This window comes from Rhopalosiphum maidis, chromosome 3 (assembly GCF_003676215.2).
Source record: "Rhopalosiphum maidis isolate BTI-1 chromosome 3, ASM367621v3, whole genome shotgun sequence".
Lineage (NCBI taxonomy): Eukaryota > Metazoa > Arthropoda > Insecta > Hemiptera > Aphididae > Rhopalosiphum > Rhopalosiphum maidis.
In genome coordinates this window covers 42,965,033-42,988,483 of record NC_040879.1, presented here as the reverse complement: position 1 = coordinate 42,988,483, position 23,451 = coordinate 42,965,033, and the positions used below count along the sequence as shown (strand labels likewise).

Genomic DNA, 23,451 nt, shown 5'->3' with positions numbered 1-23,451 from the left:
TTAAAATCAAATATTAACAGATAATATTTAACATTTTTAACTAGCTACTAAATTTTTCTTATTCATTGTTACATTGATCTGTATGGGTTTGCCAATAAAATTGCAACAAAACATGGATATATCTTCTTCTAGTAAAAATACTAATTTAGAATTTTCATCCTTTTTAAAGAGCACGCATTAATTTTGATAAAGTATTTATTTAGGTATATTTATGTGTTATTTTCCAGTCTCGTACAGAACAAAAAAAAAATATTTTTTATAGTAATAGTAATAATAAAATATATCACTATAATTTTGTTACCCTTGAAGTATAATTACGTCAAAAACTAAAATCAAGGACTTCAGACTATATTTTTGAGAGAACGAAGGGGTCGATCGCCATGATCGTCCTCCTCTGGATCCGCCACTGATTGACCCATGCTGTATTTAAAATTCAAAATTAAACAATTTTATTTTTAATTATAATAATTATACAATTTATGCTTCTTTTAGAATTAAAAAAAAATATAAGTACTCCTTTATTAACTGTATTGATATAAATTAATTATTATAATAGTTTTTTTATTGCAAACTGCAATTTCATTAATTCAAGTATAAAACTTTTATTTTCATTTAGGGGCATTACTTAGGAGAACTTTTTTACAATTTTTCAATTCATATTTATTTAACCACTTAAATTTTTTTTTTCAATTAATAATGCAAATCTTAAATTTTAAGGTTTAAAACCTTTAAAAGACATGAAATAGGTTGAATTTTTTTTTGGCAATAAAATTATATTATTTATTTCTTGTTAAAGAAATAGGTATATATATATAATTTTTTTATATAAAAATAAATATCTTATTTGAAAATCAATAACTATAACAATAATCAATAATCTCATTTGTATTTTGAAAATATATTTGCTAGTATTATTATAATATTACATAGAAAATTAAATATTGTTATAATATTTGCTATTTTTATTACAGTGACATTTATCCTATGGCAAAAAATTATGTGGTAATGTTTTGGTGATATTGCTTAAATCAAAATTAATCTTCAATAAGTCCGGAGAGAATATTTAACATTATGACTCAGTCAGTGCTATATATGAACAATCGGATACTTCTTCGTGTCTAAACATAAATATTATACATAAATAAATAATTTATTTATAATTCAAAATCAAAAATATACAATATTTACCTCTGACGAACTATCCGCAAAGCTTCTATAATTTGGTCAATGCTATAAAAATGAAACAAATTGCATTAAACCAACTATAATAAATACAAAAATGTCAAAATTATTACCTTACTGGAATCGCATCCGAGTATAATATTTTTTTTTCAGTAGAGTTGAAGCTGAAACTCTCCGGTGAAAAATGTTTACTACAGACTTTGTGGCTTCTAGTAATGGGTTTTTTACGATCTTTGAGGCCAAGTATTTTAATCCACAATTTTTTCCTGATTTCATCCTGTGGAAATCTTAAGATGGGTAACCCCCAATTTTTAAATTAGCACCAGCAAATTGTTTCATGTTAATTTAATTTAGATTTTAATAGTGACAGATATCCATAACTTAAAGATAACATTATAAAAAAAGATAAAGGAGCTTCAGCGCCTTCAGTTTTTTCATTGAAATTGCGCCATTGAATAAGATATACGTTTAGCCAAGATATTTATATGGACTAAGAAAATTTAGGATAAGTAATTAATATTGCATTATTTAATAAATATAATACGTACTTATGGAAAGAAACCGATTTAGAGTTATCACTATTAGCATAACAAACAACACACGAGTTAACCATAATTAAATATTTAAAATATATTTTAATACAACAATTATTTATAAGACAAAATGCTATCTTATTTATACATGACCACGTTATACGTTCATATAATCTTTTTGTTCTACACAGTGTACTGTAAACGTAAACTAGTACTATGTAATCAATGATGATGCGTCCTTACCGCGGTTTTATATATTTAAGCGTGATAAAATCTATTTTGTCGTGTATTTAAGACCGTGTTCATGACAAAATAAACGCACCATCATTTTGATTTCAAACAGCTGATTAATGCTTGGAGAAACGCGTCTTTTAACGCTCAAACATTGATATCTATCAACAACCCGATCTTGTTATCATTTTCATACTAATATTTTAGGCGGGCTTTGGAATTGTTATTATTACAAAGTAAAAATATGTTTATTTATGCCCTTCCAAATTTTTACATCTCGTGCCATAATGTTACAATTATTATTTGTATAATGATAAACATTTCATAATACACTAATTTCTTATTTCTAGTTTTGTATTTAATGTAGGTACTTATGGGCCCGTCTAAAATATTAGTTTGACAATGTTTACAAAATCAGGTTTTTGATAGATATCAACGACTGTAGCGTTTGAAGTGCTTCTCCGAGCAGTTTAAACATTAATCTGCTGTTTGAAATCACAATGATCGTCCGTTAGTATGTATCATTATTGATTTCAAATACTAGATTAGATTATAGTGCACGGTATAGAAAACAAAATCTATTATACCTACCGTGGATAATATAAATATAATAGTTATAGTATTATTTTATACCTTTTTGTATTTGAATATTTAAATATCTCATTGTGGTTCAATTGTGCATTGTTTGTTATTCAAATTCTAATAACATTGAAAATATGTTTCTTTCCATTAGTAAGTGTTCTATAGATTATAATATTCATTCAATAACACAATTATTTACCTGCTTTACCTATATTTTCTTAGCTTGCATAAGTTTATTTATCTTATCGTTATTACTTATAATACTTATTATTATTAGGTACCATTATTTAGCTATTATTATTTTCTATCTTAAGTTTCTCTTCAAACTTGTTCAGAAAGCAATTGTGAATTGATATAGACCTTAAGATCGTAAAAGACCCTTTGCTAATAATTACAGTCAGAAGTAATTTTATTACAAGGGAGAGTTTTGTCTGCACCCATATTCAAAGAGCATTATATTAGAAGCTGTTCCATTAAGATAATTTTTTAATATCTATTATAATTGATTTAATGCAATTTGTTTTATTTTTACAGTCATCCAGAAATTTTCGATAGTAGAAATATAATCCTTAAACTCCGTCTCAAAAGAGAATAATATATAGTACTCTGTATAGACTAAATCATTTAAATATTTAAAATATCATTGCTCAATTGGTTTCAAATATAAATACAAAATATTAATAAATAAATTCATGATGGAAAAGAAAATGTTTTGGTAAGGATATTAAGAAAATTTGCTGTCACCTTATATTATTTTTCATGTGTATTTGTAAGAAAAACATTTGCTAATATGTTATCTCATGGCCTTGAAACGATGGTTCATGTTTGTAGAAGGTTAACCATGTTTCTCAAATGAAGTATTTTTCAAACTCCGATAGTGAAATATATTGCAATTTCAAATTTGACAGTTGATGAAATGTGTGTGAACTGTGAATAGTTAAATTAAAATTGATATAGAATCATTTATGCACGGATATATAAATGTAGGTGCTAACTATTCAAGAAACATTCCAGTTGCTACATATACTTTGGTAATCATGATAGTGTGTATAAATAGCATCTAGAAGTTATCAAGTAGATTATTTTTATTAGACGACTTATCTGGACAAGAAATAAGTAATATTTTACAAACAGCAATAATAAAGCTCTTTTATAACTAATGCTGGTGTTCATATTATCATACATTTCCTTTTGGCAGGGAATAAAATATAATATATAAACACAGCATAGACTTGTTAAATAATCAAATACTTTTTTTTATTATTATTATATTTTCTCTTCACTAATTTATTTGATAATTATTTACATAATTAAATATAATAGTAATAAAAATAACAAGGGAAGATAAAAAAATAATAATAATACAAATTTAAAAAAATGGTAATTGTTTTAGTGTAATAAGTATATTATATAGTATTTTAAAACAATTATTATTCCATGTATAATGAAGTACAACATATATTTTAGTGGAACGCAGTTTATAGTTTATCTCGCTCAGCATTTTAAATGTTCATACTGTTTTATATTTATTGCAATAACCTCGCTCATAATAGAAACAATTATTACAATATATATAGTACATAAAAGATTCTAAACGCAATTAGCCTACAGTTGTATCACATAATATTATCATTTTATAAAGCAGTTCGTTCATCGTAAACAATAACTGCTTCATTGTCAACCAATATATCTGTGTCTTTGTTGTTGAGGAACTGACTTCTGGATTTACTCATGGCGATTATGGCAGCTTCATCATTTCTCATGCGATTTTTTCTTTTTTTACTGAAATTTACCTAAAGAATAATTACAATAATTAATAAAAATAATTATTCAAAACAGCAAGTAATTTATTATGATAAACCCTTATGTATTATATTTGGAACAAAAACTTTACCTAAATAATATGTAGGTACTAGTAAACTATTACAATAAAATATTAAATTTACTTTGAATTTGAACAATATAAAATAAAAATACTCAAATAAAAGACCTGTAGGAAATAATTTAATAAACAATAACCCTAATCAAATAATATAATTAAAACATTTTGATTTTCAAATAAATAATTGAAAAATTGGGTTTGAGCTTGAGTTAGAGACATTGGGCATTGGTGTTCCACGAAATACAAACTACAGTGAAAACTCTTTATAACAAATCTGAAGGAACCAAGAGATTTCTTTCTTTAAAGATAGTTTTTGTAATAGAGAGGGTTTTAAAAAAACAAAATTTTTGTTAGAAATTACGTCGATAATAAAATGAATATATTCGATATTGATAATAACAGTATTATTGTGATATTAAAAGTAAATAATGAAGGAATGTAATCGTTATTATAAATTTCGGCATTTTTGCCGATTACTTTTATAATTTATAATACAATAACAGGTAAATTGTCTTATGAAACATAAAATATTGTTTTGTTATTGAGAGTGACTATTTGTTATAGAGAATGAATTGACTAATGGGTTATAAAGCAAACCAACCATTATTATGTAATGTTTACGTTATATAGATTTTTTCGTTGTAAAGAGTTTTGTTATTAAGTGTTTTTACTGTATTTCTAATGGTTACTGTGGTATTAAAAGTTTGAGAAATTATAATATAGTTGAACAAAACTTGTCTTATATAAACTGCACATTTTTTTCATAAAAATTAAAAATACCTTAGCATAGAGCTCTGATAAATTGTCAGATGTTGAGAATGGCCGTTTCTTGTTTCTCACATGTGTTGGAAGACTTCTTGTTCGTAGTGTTATAGATTTTCCATCACATGTATGGCAATTTTCCAAAACTAAAAATTGTAATCTTAATTAGTTGCAGTTAATTATTCAAACCATTATGTCTTCATTGTGTCTTCATATTAAAATTTCATTAAAATAACAACTATTTAGTGATTTTTTATTAAAATAAATATTTAGTTTATTTTAAATTTTACATTAATCTAAGGATAATATATTTGAAGGATTTAATTGTTTAAAATTACATATAAATGTGTTGTATCATTCAAATCATTCAATACAATAATAATAATAACCTTATTGTATAAAATTTACAATAGTTATTATAAATAATAATAGTTTATTTATTAGAAAAGTGAAAAAATTATTTTACAAGGAATCGAAACATATAGAAAAATCAGGACAGAATAATAAATAAGAAAACCATTATTTAATTTTTATATAATAAATTTATAACTAATACCTAAGTGCTTTATAAATAATATAAAAAGGATTAATAGATAATATATTATTATATTCATCTCAAAATATTTGTAGATATCTAAGAAGATGCATGTAAATAAACCAAAATTAAAACTAACAAAACTATATGCTGAATTGCTGAATGTCAATTTGGTATATTATGCACTTAAAAATGAGATATATACATAGGGGTGAATATCCTTATAATTGTTATTCAAATGTAATATATTGTAATATAACATCTATGATAAAATGTAAAAAGTCAGAGAAACTTTAATATTGAACTATTTTTTTATTTTATTATTAATTATAGTTATTTAAAAATGTTTTAGTCACAAACAACAAGCAAAATACTTACTGCTACTGGAAGTAAATTGATGAGGATTAAATTCAGAGATCTGAGGTATAGCGTTTGGCAAATGGCAAGGGTCATTTTGGGTCTCATTGTCAATATAATGCAAATTAGGCACGTCAAATGTTTCATTGCTAATAAATTCTTTTATTTCACGTATGCAAGGATCCTGAAATAAAAAAAATTGTTAATTTTTTACTCTTAATAAATCCATCAATGCAACATACAAATGACTGAAGTTGTTTTGCTGGTGGTACAGAGGCTGAACGTGGTACTGTATTTGTACTTACAGGTTCCTCTCCTTGATCATTGAAAAACCAATGATCAGGAGAACCTTCTCTTTCAGGAAATAACTCAACAATACGGTTACTGTAAATAAAATTTCCAGTTTTGGGGTCTAGGAATACTGTGGAGTAACTGAAATATACAAAATTTAATTAGTTAAAATTACTTGTATTGATATTAACAATAAATAATTTATATAATTAAATTTGCATTATTTTATCATCAATTAAAATTATAAATGTAAATATAAATGAATACATTTTTTTACTCTAAAATTAAATTTTTTTGTAATAATACTTTTTAATATTTGTTTAAAAAATAAATTATTTACAACTTTATTTAAAGTAGTTAACACATTTAAAATATTTTAATTTATTTAGGTTTTATTTATTTGGAGGTTTAAACAATAAATAATTTATAATGAGATAGCTATCATTACTAATCCCTAACTTCAAGGTCAAAATATAATTAAATGTAATTAATAAAATATACCATAAAACTATTGAAATGTTAAAAACTATGAAGTTAAATAATTTATTGATAACATATGCCTATTCTGAAATATTTTAAAAACATTTCAAAATTACCTAGGTATGTTGGTATTACTTCTTTGTTCTTCTTCCTCACAGCTGTTTTGTACTAAAAAAAATAATAAATTATTAGAAATTATTAAAAAGTACAATATAAATAGACAAAACAATATGCTTACCATTTTTTTTTTTACAAAAACAACAATACCAAATTATAAATACAATTGTTATTGAAGTAAGTACTATAATGACAATAGCGCATACTATAACAATTGACAGTTGATCTTTGTCTACTTGCCATCCTAAAACATCCAAGGTCCAATCAAAACCTCCGGAAATATCCTACAGAACAAAAATATTAATTATTTTGCAAAATATGTTATTTTTTATAATGCTCATATTATATAATATAATGTGTTAAAAATCTTATAAATACCTATTTCGTTAAGAATATATTTTTTTAGACTAATTATTTATAAAAATACGTATAAATAATAATGGAATTCATTCATTAGTTCTCTAAACAAAGCTTAAACAATGCTTAAATAATTTAAATTGATTTGCATTAATCTTAGAACTTATACGAATATAAACGTAAATGGTTAAAAAAAATTAACAAAATATATTATATGATTTAATAACATTTTTAACAAAAGTTAAATAATTAAATAAAACATACAGGAGGCCACATTTTTGCTGTCAATGTAGTAGATTGTTGAAATACAGTCCCGCGTGTGTTTTCTTCAGGATTTGGCTGTATGTAGAGATCATCTGGAAATAAAATATAAATGTTATGAAAACTAGTATAGTAGTATGGTATAACAAAACACACTTTAAATAACTGATACCATTAAAATTAAATGTATTTTAATATAATATATAATACTATATTATGATTTATAGATGTTTCTGGCATTTAATTTTTATTGAAAAATATAGTTTATAGGACATTATTCAATAGAATAGTTAGACAAAACAGTGCTAGGACAAAAATATCTAAATTTAAATTAATTAAAAATGTAGTTTAAAGTTTATAATAACAAATATTGTACAATATTGTAATTATTTTCAATATTATAGGTATACATCTCGAAATTTTTAAATCTTGTCTTAAATGTATTTTATAAAATGTACCTAATAATTGTTATTTAAATTTATATTTTAAGAACGTTAATGATGTGCTAATCATTCAATGTTAATAACTATACAATATACATATTCAGTAAAATAAATTTTAAAATAAATAAATGAAAACCATTAAAAAAATAGTACAGTTATAATTTATTATTAATGTACTATTTATTATTATTATAATTTAGTATTAAGTATTTGACTAAAAATTATTAATATCATAATTTCTGTATAATTCTTTTCACAAAAAAATATAATAAGTATAAATGGCAGATATTTTTTATAGGTCACTTCTTCAGATAAGCATACAATTTTGCACTTAATTATATGGACATATGGTATTTTTTTGTAAATTCGGGAAATTTCAATCTATTACATTTAAAATAGTTTAAGTCCAAAATTAAATAAACATTTTTTTACTTAAAATATAAAGTACATAGAAATTCTAAAAAAATAAATAAATTTTTAATTTATTTGTAAAAATTAAAAAACAAGCATGTAACATATATACACTTGTATTATACTATAATATAATGCACTTGTTTTAAAAATATATTAATTATCATAGGCCTTTAGCATCAACATTAATATGACACTTTTAATATTGTTTATGCAATCGTTATTGATTTTAATGTTATCGTTTCAGTAAATTACACACTTAAAATTGTTTATTTGTTTTAAAGATACTAAATTGAATACTAAAAATATTATTACTAACTGAATTATCTATGTAAAATAATATAATTTAGTTTCAAGAGCAGATAAAAATAATATAGCAACAGCGCATTTTTCATTCACGATTACACTTAACTATATAATAATCAATTTGTATTATTGATGAAATAGAATAAATTTAAATTATATATCTTTAAACAGCATAGATCCATAACTAATAAAATTCTTTTTGTAAGATATTGATAACAATTTTTAAATTTGATGTATTTCAATATATATTTTTATGTGTATAAATGTTATAAATTCTTTAATACAATTAACATTACTTGGAAACTTCTTAAACTGATAGAATTACTTTACAAGTAATTTTTAAATTTAAATTTTCTTATTTGTAGTACTAAGAAAAAAAAATGATGCATTATACTTATCTAGCTTTAAATAAAACCAATAAATATTCATTTTTTAAATTGTTTTTGTCATTAACTAAGGGCAGACCAAGTAAATAAATGTGTATGGAAATTACAAGGTAATTTAAAGGTTTACTGGCACTATCTGGAACTAAGTAGCAAGTATATTGTGATTTGTAGAAACCAACTATTGTAGGAATGGTTAAACAGTATCACTATTTTTTTTAAATAATGGTATAATGAAAATTCATAACACATGAATTAGTTTTCAATTTTCTTTTAGAATAAATTTTCTATTTGAATAGTAAAAAAATTGAAAAATTATTATATCATCTATATTCAAATGCCTATGAATCAAATAAGACATAAGTTATAGGTATTACATTATTATTTATTAACTTAACAATAAAATGTTAAATGGATAATTGAGTTAATTTAATTTTCTGCTTTTCAAAACATAATAATGTATTTACCTATAGATGTAAGCTATATACTTGCAGAAACTTTCTGTTTAAACTGAAGCAAATAAAAACCTGTTTTGTAAATCTCACTTCATGACATTTCTAAACCAGTTGGACACGTGCTGTTTATCATTCACTTGTAATTTTTAAACATACTATAACTATTGCATTCATATAGATATTAATATACCCAGTGGCATTACAAACTTTTTGAACTACGGGGGCAAACATTAATCGAATTTGTCTACTCGCTATTTTCTAAACAGTATTTATATTCAAAATTAATATTAAATTCTTTTAAAATAACAACTTAGTTTATGACTATGTTATCAAATCACAACACATGGGATCAAAACAGTATTTAGTAAAATTAATTCATCCACAATCACCAACCAATCACCCCAAAAATTGAAGGCACAATTGCCCAAAGTGACCTCGTGACACCACTGAATATACCAATTATAAAACACTTATTTTGACTTAAGAATCAAACAGAATTGAGTACTGATAAACAATATAAATAATTGTATGGATAATTATATCAAAATAACGAATATCATAGTAAGACGAAAATCAAAATAACTAGGACACTTGGTAACAAGTTGTTGAAAACTTACAAGGCATGAAATAATAATATATTATTACTGTAAACCACAAACTATCTATCAATCGATGCAAATTACGATATTTCTCTAATCTGTAACGAGAAATGTGCTCATAAATTTTCAAACGATTAGCAAATAACAATAATAATAATATTCTCAGCGATACATCTAATAGACGCACCCAAGCGAGCGTCGGCTAGAAGAAAACCATAACGGAGGCCAATGGTATCCGAGAGTACTATATTTGCCAAGTGCGCACAGATCTCTACGGAACTAACGTAGTGTAGGCATTCGCTACTGCAGGACTGTGAGGGTCCGCACAACAGAATAACATCATAATATTATCGTCATTATTGCTCGTACCTTCTTCGACGGCGGTTGAGTCCGGACGACACGATCCGCAGAGTCCGCCACGGCGACCGACGGCTATGAGCGCACCCGCGCCAGATCGCTGCCCACTCAAAGTGGTGTTGCGGTACAATAGTTACGAGCGGCGCAAAGGCCGTGTAAGTCGCGTACAGAACGACTCCGCTGGAGAGACACAATACCGCCGATGGCCGGCGCCGTTTGCGACAGTTGACGCTCGACGGCCGATTTTTACCGATTCGATGGTATTCGCTTATATTCGCGCGATTCCGTTCGCAAAGCGGTCGCCCGATGTGTCATAAGATGAGTGTGTACGTGTGTGTGTGTGTGTGTGTGCGTTATCAGTAGATAATGTTTTTGTTGATTTCCGCGTTGAAAGCGATAACGCCGTAGTATATATTGTAGTGATGATTATTATTATTATTGTATAGTGAAGGTCACGTCTCGCGCGTACCGAGTATAGTCATTGTCGGCGGAGGCTACGTTCATACGCGTGCGCGACGTGTTTTCGCTTACGATTTTCAGTATATCGTAATAACATACATATATTTGTGTTTTATGTACCCATTTGTACTTTCAAAAAACTTGCTTATTGTGTTTTGAAGTAGATTATGCGAGAAAAAAAATGTGCCTTTAAGTAGTCGACTCATTATACCTATTACCTAATACCTATATACACGGAAATGGTCGAAATGGAATATGTTATATTAAGATTGAAGACCATGTTTACTTTTTTTTTTCTATTTAACTTATTACTTCTTTTTTTTTTCAGGTTTAAATCGACGACGTCGTGGGGACCGCTTGCGCATTACGTCTACGAAAAAACCTTAAAACTTCTACAAGTTAAAAAAGTAACTTTCATCTTAACTTGATAAATTGAAAAATAGTTAACATAACCGCAGTCATACTGTCATAGGCCATAGGACGAATAACTAATAAAACTCTATTCTATTGTATGATATACATCACTCATTGTCGAATACGTAATTTTAAATTTATTTCTGGCGTTGTTTAAAGTTCGAATCCAATGCCCTTTTAAAAGAAAGTTTACTTCTTTGAAATAAAATATAAGTAACGTTAAAAATGAGAAAATTCTACGAAGTGTGAAGGTTTTCAGTGTTTTCACAGTAATTTCATTTTTAATCATTTAAAAGTTGTATGTCATTTTATATGGTAAGTATCGTATAATTTGGCCACTACGCCATCACGTAACTACAAATTGACTAATTTTTTCAAACTTTTTCCCAGCCAATAAGCGTATAAAGAAATCCTCAAATGCATGCACTCAAAGTGAAGAAGCATTTGCTTAACCTTTTAATCCGTTTTTTACAAAACTTCCGGAATCCATAAAATCGTTGTAGAGTTATGAATGCGGTGGTCGATTTTCGTTTTAAAATTGAATGTACCGCAGTGTAGAGAAAAGTAGAAGATTTAGGTAATGATCTGCGGACACGACATTTGTGATATTTGTATCACACAAAGTACCTACCAATATACACCATCACGCGTCTACGCCTAACTATCACCGACTGCCAGTCAAACTATCTACTGTAAAAGCACTTTTTTTAAAAACTCAGAATTTCTCGACTTGGCGGAGAAACAATTAGATTTGTGTTTAATCGTGTTTGGCCAAAAAGAACACGCGCCAAAAACATCTTGTAAGATCTTCATTAGAAATTTAAATTTCTACAGCGAAACGAACTGTATATGTATTACAATGTTTATCAATCAATATTCAAAAACCTCCGAATTATTTATTTATATAAGTGTTGTGGTAACAATATTTTATATCCTGTTGTTGATTCTACATATTCCTTATTTATTACATTATATACACAACACAGCTCCACACTACGGTGGGTTGAAGTTTTTTAGGAACCTTGGACCAATAGTTTTTGGAATGGTGATCTCCGGTCTCCTTGAAAACATTGGTGTGATAAAAAAAAAATCATGAATTGATTATACCTGTACATGGCTTTATGTGCTCTTTTAGTATACTAGTGTATCAAGATTAAATTTTCAAATTGTTACAGAACTATAAAGGCATTCTAAATGTCACAAATCATAAAGAAACAAACAGTAGGTACATATTGGTATATACGCATATTATTTATTATAATAATTGATAAAATCTCGTACATTTTTGACGTTATTACGAATCTCAAATTTATCGTCTGTTTATTTTATTATTTAGTAAAATGAACAAATAAAACTGTTTAAATATTAGATGAGGAGGTACCCTCTATTCTGTACCTAGCTTCAAAACCCTATAAAAAAATAAAGTTCTAGACGCGCCAACGGTAGCCTTTATAGATTATATAAGTTAAGACCAGAGCCCGGATTTGTATCCGCATATGAATATTATTTGCGCATTATACGACATATTAATATATTATACCACAAATATGTAGAATCTGGACAGAGCGATGAATGTATTTATAATGATGCATTTATGATATGCATGTGTGTTTTTATTTAACGCATATAAATGTCAGTATATAAAAATGCTTTGATTTTTAACTTTAGGGGTGGTTTATAATAGAATATTGGATATAGTTGGTAATTTTGGCCTCAAAAAGTTTCGTTAATTTTCAATATAACCAAAAATAACAAAAACTTAAGGAAAACAGGAATAAAAATGCAAAACTATATGTTTACTGCAGTATTTAACAGATCGATTTTGTTTTATCGTTATAATTTAAAAGCAAAGTATAACCGTAAATAATAATATAAAGTATTAATAATATCATATTCTATACTGGTTAATATTTTCACAATATTTTGGCTCTTTTTAATTAATTTATAATTAATTTTAAATTTTTTCCATAGATGTAGATGAGAAAATATTCACTAAGCTTGAAAATGTAATACAAAGCTGTTCTTCAAAGGTAATTCCTACTATAAAACTATAAAATTTAAAAATATATATAATATAAACAATTATTTTTGTATACATTTAAAGTTCAAACTTTTACAAAACTACATATTTTAACGATGAATAATGAAGTTCATTAATTTGTGAAAATTCAAAAACTTTATTCGTGGGTCTTAAAACAGTTAAAACTTTAAGATAAATTATGAATTTTACTGTATGCAATGACATTTTCAAAATATATAGATTAATTCATAGATATGACTATATGAGTAATAGTTATTTATAACGCAAACATATCACACACTGTTCTACAACAAAGTGCTATTGACTAAAAAGTTAATAAATAAAATATTTTGATATAAATATTTATTATTATAATAATTAAGTTCTAATAATATAAATAATATAATAAATACCTATTTACAGTATTTACAAGAAAAATTATTTGATTATATATCGATATAGATCAGTGGTTCTCTACCTTTTTTTATTCACGTCACCTTTAACCACTAGAATCAAACACTGTATTACCTCTAACATTAAAATAATAAACAATCTTACTGTATATATTAGAATTATTCTTTTATTAAAAAAAAAATAATAATAAAGTACGCAAAAAAATAATAAGTAGCCAAGTAGGTATGCAATTTTTTGAGTTGCTGGGTTCAATAAACGTCGACACTTTAAACTTTAAATTGACAAATAAAAAAAAGTAAGAGCAAAAATAATAATGATTTGTATACATTTAATGGGAAATTTAACCCAGACGGTAATTTCGTGTCACTCCGGTTGAGATAATAGATTATGGTTTACTGAGAACTATATTAATTTTAGAACACCTATAGTTAAAATAATAGAAAAATAAAAAAATTTCGATTCAGATCTCGAATCCAATGTTATTATTACAGTTGCTGCAAAATATTTACTATGTGAGTGCGTTCATGTCAATTTTTTTCAAAATACATGGGTTCCCTCCTATTCCTCCAAAACTGATTATCATTTATCACTCGTTGGAAATATGGATCAACGTCGTTATTTATTATTGTGAAAATATAAAACAAATTCTAAGTATTGTTAACCAGGTCAACCAGGATGACGCAATATTTCTGTACAAATTATGACTCAAGATGTTTAAGCTTATTATAACGAAAAATCGTTGCATGCAAATTTAACAAACATATACACAATTGAATTATAACTTATAACACTTATTTGCGTACTTAGCAATCTGGTAAAATCAATAATATTATATGTGAAGTATGAATATAGTTAGGTGGACAACAATTTATTCTAGGAAGTCGAAGTAGGTTGTAGGTATTCTATAATACTTTATTGCTATTATTTCATTATTTGCATATTTTTATAAAAATTCAAACAATATAATTAAAAATGCTGAAAACGATATCAAATGTTCTTCATTGCGTTTTCAATGTAAAACATATACAGTATATACATTGCGATCTTTAAATTCCAACTGTTAAAAAAACTGCTAAACACGCATACTTAAAACACGATACAAAAGTTCTTCAGTATTCAAACTTATTATAGTTACAGCTCTCTTTCGTTTCAAAACGTAAACATTCCTAATTTATTCAGTAAACGTCTGGAATGACAATGGTTGTAGATGTCTTTTAAAATAAATTCTTTCTAAGAAAAAAATGAATAAAAAAAGTATATTTATCGTATAGAGTGAACTAGTCCATTTCTTATCTCGTGTATTTTTTTCTTAAGTAATTATTTAATTGTTTATTACTAATACTCGTTGCAGAGAATTTTGATATATTAATATGGATAGATTGTATAAATTATTTTGTAAAAATGAATAAATAATAAAATATAAATCATTTTATAGAATCGTATAAGACTACCGATTTAAACCAAATGCTAAACTGAAATTTAAAATTATTATTTATATTTTTCCATATTTATTCTAATTGTTATTTTTATTACATTTTCAAATATTTTATGTTCATATGTATTTACATTTTTATAATTGAACTTTTGGATGTTACTTGCTACAATTATTATTTATTATTCCATTTCACTTAGGTATATGTGTTTTGTCGATAATGTATAAATGTCATCGGACGCAGTCGATTACTAGTTATTATATAATATATTAAAATAAATCTCACAGTTGACGCAACACTAGCAAGAAAATAAATTCGAATTAGGTTATAATTCATAACCATAATATGTGTGTAACAAACACATACACATACACATACACATACACACACATAGTCAGTAGCTAGTCACCTAGTGGCATCACTGAACCCCTCGTGTCTTCTATCTGTATAATAATATGTATTATGTATGAGACATACCCGTATAGGTATCCACGCCAAAACTGAAAACGATAAACCGTATCGACTTCTCGACTCCGTAAACAGTAGAAGACGGGCATATTTTATTTATTTATTTTTATCAGACACGTTTAATAATATATATTTTTTTTATTTTCGCGTCGTAACCACAAATCCGATTGGTAAACTGTAGGTAAATTCTTATGCAGGTACAAATATCCTACAATCTACTGCGAAGAAAAGATTCCAGAAATAAAACCATTGGTTTTATCTACTCGTTTAAAATTTGTACGCATGTACAATTATACGCTACAACTAATATAATGAATATAATGATGTATACTTAAACGATAATCTAATTACAAACTGTCATCCCTACGCGCAATGGCGTAAACTGGGGGTCACACGGGATCGCACTTGCAACCCCTGAAAATATCAAAGGGTCGCAAAAGTATTTTTTTGCGACTCCAAAAAATTACGATTTCAGTTTTCAAAAAATTGAAATATCAATATAATAATAAATTAACTAATTTATACTTTGAGAACCAATGTTTAACTTTGTTTTGAAGCACTGGAATTATTATTATATTATATCCTTTCCACATTTATTTATAGTTTTGCTATTAATCATTTTCTATTATTATACCAAATATATATATTTAGTGTGATCGGCCAACTCGAGTCTCAATAGTTGCTGATAATAATTATAGAGACCGTCGATTACTACTGCAGTAAATTATATTATTCCCTCAGTAAAAAACTGAAAAAACCAACTAGTGTTTTAAATCTATAACTATAATATATATATATATATTATATTGTATTAGGTGTTATATTATACAAAAAATATAAATGGCAGCTGTTATTTAAAATACAAAATTTATAAAATAAAAGAATTTTTTTTTTTATTTAATGTATTCATATATTGCTTAAGAAAATTATGCATATTTTATTGACAGTAAGTAATTATATACCCTATTTATAGCGTATATTCATAATATATACCAATTACCAATAGATACAATATGTGTTTAAGGTTAAAATAGTTTTGTTAAATTTATGTACCTATTTGTAATGTTAAATCTAGAATAAAATAAAATATTTTAGGGGGGTGTGAGGGGCGAAGCTCCCTCACAAGTCTGTCCAACCTAAAAACTGATTGCAACCCTAACAATTTAGCCCAATTTACGCCACTGCCTACGCGTAAGAATCATTTTATAGTATAGATCCCATTACACTATAATGTAATTAGACGCTGATGGCTATAAGCGACAGGAGGGAGCACCTGCAGGGAATTTAACATTTTAACGGATCTCCAAATCAGGCATTTTATAACCTGCCATTATGGCATTATATGCTAACTATATTTAATGTGTTTATCATTTAATCAGATGCAATAACCAATAATTATTATTACTACCATTTACCCATATATTTAAAAGAAGAATAACGATTTTAGTCATATATTATTAAATATTATTTGTGGATATTTGTAATGTTTAACGTAAGTATATATTATTTTTATACAGAGATACAGTGACATTTTAAAATGCAATGTTGTCGGTAAAAATATTATAAAATTGCTTTTATAGCAATATAAATATATCATAGAGTATCTATAGGCTGACAGACCGTCTTCGTTCAGAATAGTTTTTAGTGTGCTATGATTTATCATTGAATTAAAATTGCACGTATATACATTACAGTGAATTACTCTTTAATGACGAGGTACACTCGACGTAGAATGATTACGTCACATATACTTTTTTTTATCTATACTTGATTTTTTTTTCTTTTAAGAATGAATCGTACCAAATTCTTGTTTAGTGTCTTTTAATTTATCAACATTTATATTATTTCGCAATCAAACTAAAAAAATCCAGGTCAAAATATTCAAATTCAAATATCCTACGAATATATGTACGAAAAATCAATGTTAGCAAAATGTGTTATCTACTATTCTACTCATCAAAATTTGAAATGATATACACAAAACACATTGTAGTATTAACACTAAAAAATTAAATTATTTTCCTCATGATTTTAGTTTTATCTATACCTATCGGTACTTTTTATTTATAAGAATTATTATTGATACTTATATAGGAGTACCTAAAGTCTTTAGTAATACTTCTTCACTTTTTGTTACTAATATATAAAATATATGTCTATATTACATAAAAAGTATTAGAAATTGTATTCATACTATTTTTATAGCAAAACATATTGATTGAAAATTATGTAAATGAGTAAATGACTTCTATAACTGTGAGTTAAGGGATTTGCGAAAGTAGGGGGTCAAGACCTTTATAAACGTCCTAACCCATTATATGATATCCAATATTTTTTCTGTCAATCCATCTCATTAGCATAAGCATACATGGCCCAGATACCTTCCTAAATAAATAAATAACCTCTAGAAATATTTGAAGTTATGTTTTCTGAATTCATTCGGTTGTTATATATTTTTTGATAATATCTTTCTGATAATATTTCACATTTTATTAAATACGCAGTAGAGGTATCTACGTGCCTCGGCGCGACTTGTTGAGTGAAACGACTATAGGACTATGCATTTGTTTTCTTGACTTTCTGTATTGAATTATTCGTAATTCTATTCTATAATAAGTCTGTGTTATATTTTCAATGTTAAAAATTAGTTCTCCACGTATTAACTGTAAATTGTCATAAATTGCTTATATCTAACTAACATTAAATAAAAAATATAACATTGTGATTATTGTTACTTTTATTGTTTTTTTAGGATTATGTGAAAAAGGACGCAACCTGATTTTGTTGTTTTCATCTTTTAACTTATAAGTTCATAATAAAACACATTTATTTTCAACCGTTCACTTTTAGTTACGTTGATAATGATTTTAATATTAAAGTTAATTGTGTATTTACTACTATAGCACTTAAAATTAATAAACAATAATATTATAATATTATTGATGTTATGCTGTAAGCTTTTTTTTTTTTTTTTTAATTTTAAAATGAGTTATCAACATCTTTAATTATATTGTATTTTACATTTTAAGTACTTTCAGCTCGCTTTAAAATATTTAAAAAAAACTTCTTAAAGAACAAAAATAACGTTACTTTTAAATTTAGATATTTGTTATAGTCTAGTTAATATAAAAAACTATATAGATACTAAATGTAATATACTGAACGTAAATGTGCTGTATTATGCACTTGTAAGTCGGATATAACAAGATAAGAGTGTGGCGTCCAATTCATAGTTGGTGGCCTATCATAAATCTACCCTCTAGCTGAAAATTTGTTAACACAGCTCATTTTTATTACATTAAAGAAAAGTATTATTATTATTATTTTTTATTTTTTTTTAATGTAGAAATGGTTTCAAATGTTCAGACCTGAGTTTCTATTTTGTTAACTTTTTTTTTTAAAATAATATTGTATTACTGTGTTATCCAGTTGGTTTTTTAGGTGTTATATTACTTAATAAATATATTTTAAAAATACTCTTTGGTAGATAAAGTTGGCACTATTTCAAGCAGAAAATGCAACACAAATATAATTTTACTAATGTACATATGTTAAAATAAAAATCTTTTCCTTTTTTCTTATAGTAGGTAAGTACCTCTTGGTAATTCTCAAATATAAATTAATCAAATGCAATAATAATTATAAATACATATTCATTTATTTTTTTTAAAAAAAAGAGGAATATACAGAAAGGCTGACTATATTCAATAAGTAACTAACGAACTAGAAATATTAAAGGGTATAAACCCTCAAACGTGATTTTTGGAGATAAAGTGATACGATTTTTTTTATATGCAGACGACTATCTAATTAAAAAAAATCCAATTAAATAATTAATTAATTGACCGTATGTATTATACAATTAAAAATTTAATTATTACAACGTAACATCTAAACATTTAAAGTCCATAATAAATTAGACTTATAAATAAATTCTTATGGTGCTAAATTACTTTTGAACAAAAATTACTGTTTGTAAACAAACATTATAATGTTTTTAAATTTGTACAAAATTTAATTAGGCGTTTATGATGAATGCACAAAAACACATTTACATATTATATTTATTGTAAATAAAGGTATTAGAATATAGTATGATTTTTTTTATATTATCTTTTACTATAGTTTCCTAATTATACGCTAGAATGCTAGATTGCTAGAATATCAAATTAAATAGGTCCTAGTGAAATTGTGGGAATTTAGCGTTGTGTTGTGACTGTGAGAACCAAAAGCGCAAAAACATTTAAAGCCTATCTAGCCAAGTTATAAAATAAACTATGTAATAGCGGAAGCAGGACGGTATAATATAATTATTTAATACTATAATACCGTTAATTTCCTATTTATTAAATATATGACTGCGAGAGCAACGTGATGCAAGCTTAAACAAGGATAAAGAATTTTCGTAAAATAATATAGCTCAAATGTTGAACATCTTTATTGTTCATGGACTCGTGGTATAGGTGGAGATTGAAGTGTTAGGAGGTGTATACAATATATATCTTGACTAAATATATACTTCTATACCTCAATACGTAAACACATTTAGGTATGAATATACTTAAAATTAATCGATATTTTCTTACGTTCTTAAATATTTGAAAACAATGTGGGAATAATTTTACTTTAGATCTCCCCCCATAAAAATAAAATAAAATCTTCACCTATCATTGATAGATATTAAGTATACTTTAATCGGTGATGCACAGTTTTCGGATGTTACTACTCAGGTAGCCAGGTAGATACTATATAACAAAATTGCAGCAATTCAATTAGGTACCAGAAAATACATATTATCATTATTAATGAATAAAAGTCTGTTTTCACATTTATTTTGAAAATATATAATCTGTAAAGGTATTTTCACAATAATATAAGCATATTCATATCGATATATATATATTTTGTATATGAACGATTTGATTTTAAAAATCTGCCATTTAAATGTTTAGATGTTGTACCCAAGATTTGTTTTTGGAAATTTTAATTTTTTTTAATTCATCAGTGTTTCGTTTCGTATTATTATTGTCTCATAATCTACGTCGTAATATAAAAGACAAACTTCTCTCCGAAACTCAAAACTCCAGTTAAATACCAAAAACGGCAATTGATAATTTAAGTTGTGTTGGTATCTACCTACCTATAATATAGCTTTATACCACACAGCGATAATCCTGTCGATACATAATATTATGTAATATAAAACTAATAAAACTATATCCTAGCCGACGACCGAGGTAATAAGTAAGACGAGCGAGAGCACAACAAAAATATAACCATAGCCCTAGGCTGTAATGGGAAGTCACGAAGTCAGATTAAAAACGTTGGTAAACAAAATAATATTGACACTATTCGTCTTTCGCCAAAAACAGACATAAACGGAACTGGAGAAATAAAACACACACGCCGTTATTAATACGACTTTTAAAATGTATCAATAAAACGTGCACGTTGATTAAATAACAAAGCTTCAACAACAATAGTAGAAATAAGAATTACTTGTTATTTATTAAAAAAAAATTTTACATTATACGAACAATAGCAAACAATTTAAATTAATGCCTCAGCTTTGATGAATGCCTATAATAACCACCATTGATAAACATTTTCGTCTTTGCAGAAATGTAAAAGTCAAATTATTTATTTATTTACTTACTTTTTTACTGAAAAGACGGATGAATACATAGTTACAGAACAAATATATGCCTAATATTTATCAACAAGTAATTTATTAAAATATAATAAACGTAAATATTTGATCAAAATAATTCGTTTGTTTTTCAAAATTGAATTTTTGCAATAAGCTTAATAATAAATGAAATAATAATAATTTGAGTATTTTAATATGTAATACCATACCTACCAATACGAATCAATCTAACGAGTGTGTATAAATAATAAATGTAATTGCTATATAATTTTTTTTTTTTTATTCGTGGAATATTTTCATTTTTCATTAATTTGTCATGGAGTTAAAAACTTAAAACTGTGAAATACAAACCCACATAGTATGTTATAATAACGCCATCACACAATTCACACCAAGTGACAAGACGTGACATCGTGTCGAAAACACGGACAGCGTGCCTACCTATATATAAGCTTTAAGTTTATATAACAACTGTTTATCGGTTCAACGGTTACAAGTATACAACACATGAAACGCGACGCTGACAATGTCTACTTATATTACCAGTACAGTGTACCCTTTTTGATAAATGTATGAGTTATAACAATGTATGAAAAGCAACTATAATATAGTGTCCGGAAATCGGGATAATAGTACATTATTATTTCTTGCTTTTCTATTCGTCGAACTTCGGTGCAAAATGAAATCTAAATTCTGATATGTTTATGACAGCTTTATCTTACGTACGTATACGGAACTGCAGTAACAACTAACAATAAACAAAATAAACATACATACTATATAGATATATATTTATTTATAAATTATGTAAGATAAATAGTAAATATTAAAAAGTATTTTATACGTAATGTACCAATGTTGTTCATTTTTTGATCAGGACTTGGTAAATATTGTAATATTCTTTAGTAAACAATATTGCAGTAGATTTTAAATATAATTATTAATTAAATATACAAATACGGTACGATTTGTAGTGTCGGTAGCGTATTCAGTTAGAGATTTGGTGGTCAATTGACTTAATTTGAAATTTGAATAAGTAAAGTTATTTAGGCTTTTTACTAAATTTAGCATTTTTTATTCTAATTAGATAAAAATCTATGTTTGATAAATTGTTCTTAATTGAATAAATAAATAATAATAATAATATATTAAATAAAACAATCTAACTGGAATAAAAATGACCATGATTTTTAAATCTTATTTGGTTAAAAAAAGTCAAGTTGAGTACAAAAATCTATATTTTAATTATAAAAATGTAATTTGAATAAAAATTTCAAAGAATAAAAGTTAGTAGCAATTTATCTAAAGAGGTTTGAAGTTCTTTGGTTAAAGTGGGTGGCAAACTTCACGCACGTTTTGCAATTAGCTAAACAAAATTTTCAATAATTCTGTATAATTTATAAAAGGGAGAATACGCGAAGTTGGTGACTTACACTAGTTATACTTAAATTATAATTGCGGGATAGTAAATGATTCGCAAAGACTGGAAATGGATTTGAAAAGACAGCTACATTTGTGGAAGCTGCGTGAAATCCCGATTTTTTTTATCGGGCTGGTAAATGATTTAAATTTAAATTTATTTATTTGGAAATATTTATTATGCTATACCATAATTTTAATTCGCACCTCAAAAGTTGGCGGCTCCGTGAATTTGGCCCTCCCGCAACTTGTTTTTGATTTCCTGAGGCCCCGATGATTTATAAATTCAGAGATTGGGTTTACAATTAATTACAATTAATTTACAATTGTTTACAATTTATCCGAAAAAAATTGCACAATGTGGGGGGGGCAACTTCATGTACGTCCTACGACTCTTTGTTAATAATAATTAATAACAAATTACGAACCTACAAGAAGTATATAATATTATATAGGTACTGATTTACTCTTCGTATGTGGTGGACTGTAATATTTTTTAATTAACAGTTTGTTACTATTATTATCAGTCAATTATTTTGTCTGCCAACTGTTTCTTATTTTTTATTTTTTTTTTTTGCTAAATAACAACAATTAAAGCTTTCATATTTTATTAATTTTTTTTTCAAATTTCATTATTAACTATGGAAAGT

The 23,451-nt window shown here is 25.9% G+C and overlaps 2 protein-coding genes across 3 annotated transcripts in view; both read right to left on the bottom strand.

Moving 5' to 3' along the window:
- Positions 1-911: 911 nt before the first annotated feature.
- Positions 912-1,912, bottom strand: LOC113558936 (THAP domain-containing protein 2-like). The gene is made up of 4 exons (XM_026964527.1): positions 1,731-1,912; positions 1,296-1,469; positions 1,189-1,230; positions 912-1,118 (listed from the first exon to the last, which is right to left on the bottom strand). Exons 1-4 carry the CDS (start codon positions 1,793-1,795, stop codon positions 1,070-1,072), a joined length of 330 nt encoding a protein of 109 aa, XP_026820328.1. The 5' UTR covers positions 1,796-1,912; the 3' UTR covers positions 912-1,069.
- Positions 1,913-3,912: 2,000 nt separating this feature from the next.
- Positions 3,913-23,451, bottom strand: part of LOC113556760 — a 29,434-nt gene continuing 9,895 nt past the window's right edge. Inside the window, exons 1-8 of one of the 2 annotated variants that reach the window (XM_026961890.2) lie at positions 10,537-10,863; positions 7,574-7,665; positions 7,074-7,236; positions 6,952-7,003; positions 6,307-6,496; positions 6,086-6,248; positions 5,191-5,318; positions 3,913-4,321 (exon numbers count right to left, since the gene is read on the bottom strand). In XM_026961890.2, the coding sequence (XP_026817691.1) occupies positions 4,163-4,321; positions 5,191-5,318; positions 6,086-6,248; positions 6,307-6,496; positions 6,952-7,003; positions 7,074-7,236; positions 7,574-7,585 (867 nt within the window). In that variant the 5' untranslated portion in view covers positions 7,586-7,665; positions 10,537-10,863 and the 3' untranslated portion in view covers positions 3,913-4,162. Of the gene's footprint in view, positions 4,322-5,190; positions 5,319-6,085; positions 6,249-6,306; positions 6,497-6,951; positions 7,004-7,073; positions 7,237-7,573; positions 7,666-10,536; positions 10,864-23,451 lie in introns of those variants that run through there. The other variant, XM_026961889.1, reaches the window with a different exon arrangement.

Excerpts from the sequence above, each read along its gene's own strand:
- LOC113558936 (XM_026964527.1), bottom strand. The coding sequence starts at position 1,795 with ATGGTTAACTCGTGTGTTGTTTGTTATGCTAATAGTGATAACTCTAAA. Across the intron at positions 1,231-1,295 it reads TCGGATGCGATTCCAGTAAG|CATTGACCAAATTATAGAAG; the intron begins GTAATAATTTTG and ends TCATTTTTATAG. Across the intron at positions 1,119-1,188 it reads TTGCGGATAGTTCGTCAGAG|ACACGAAGAAGTATCCGATT; the intron begins GTAAATATTGTA and ends ATTTATGTTTAG.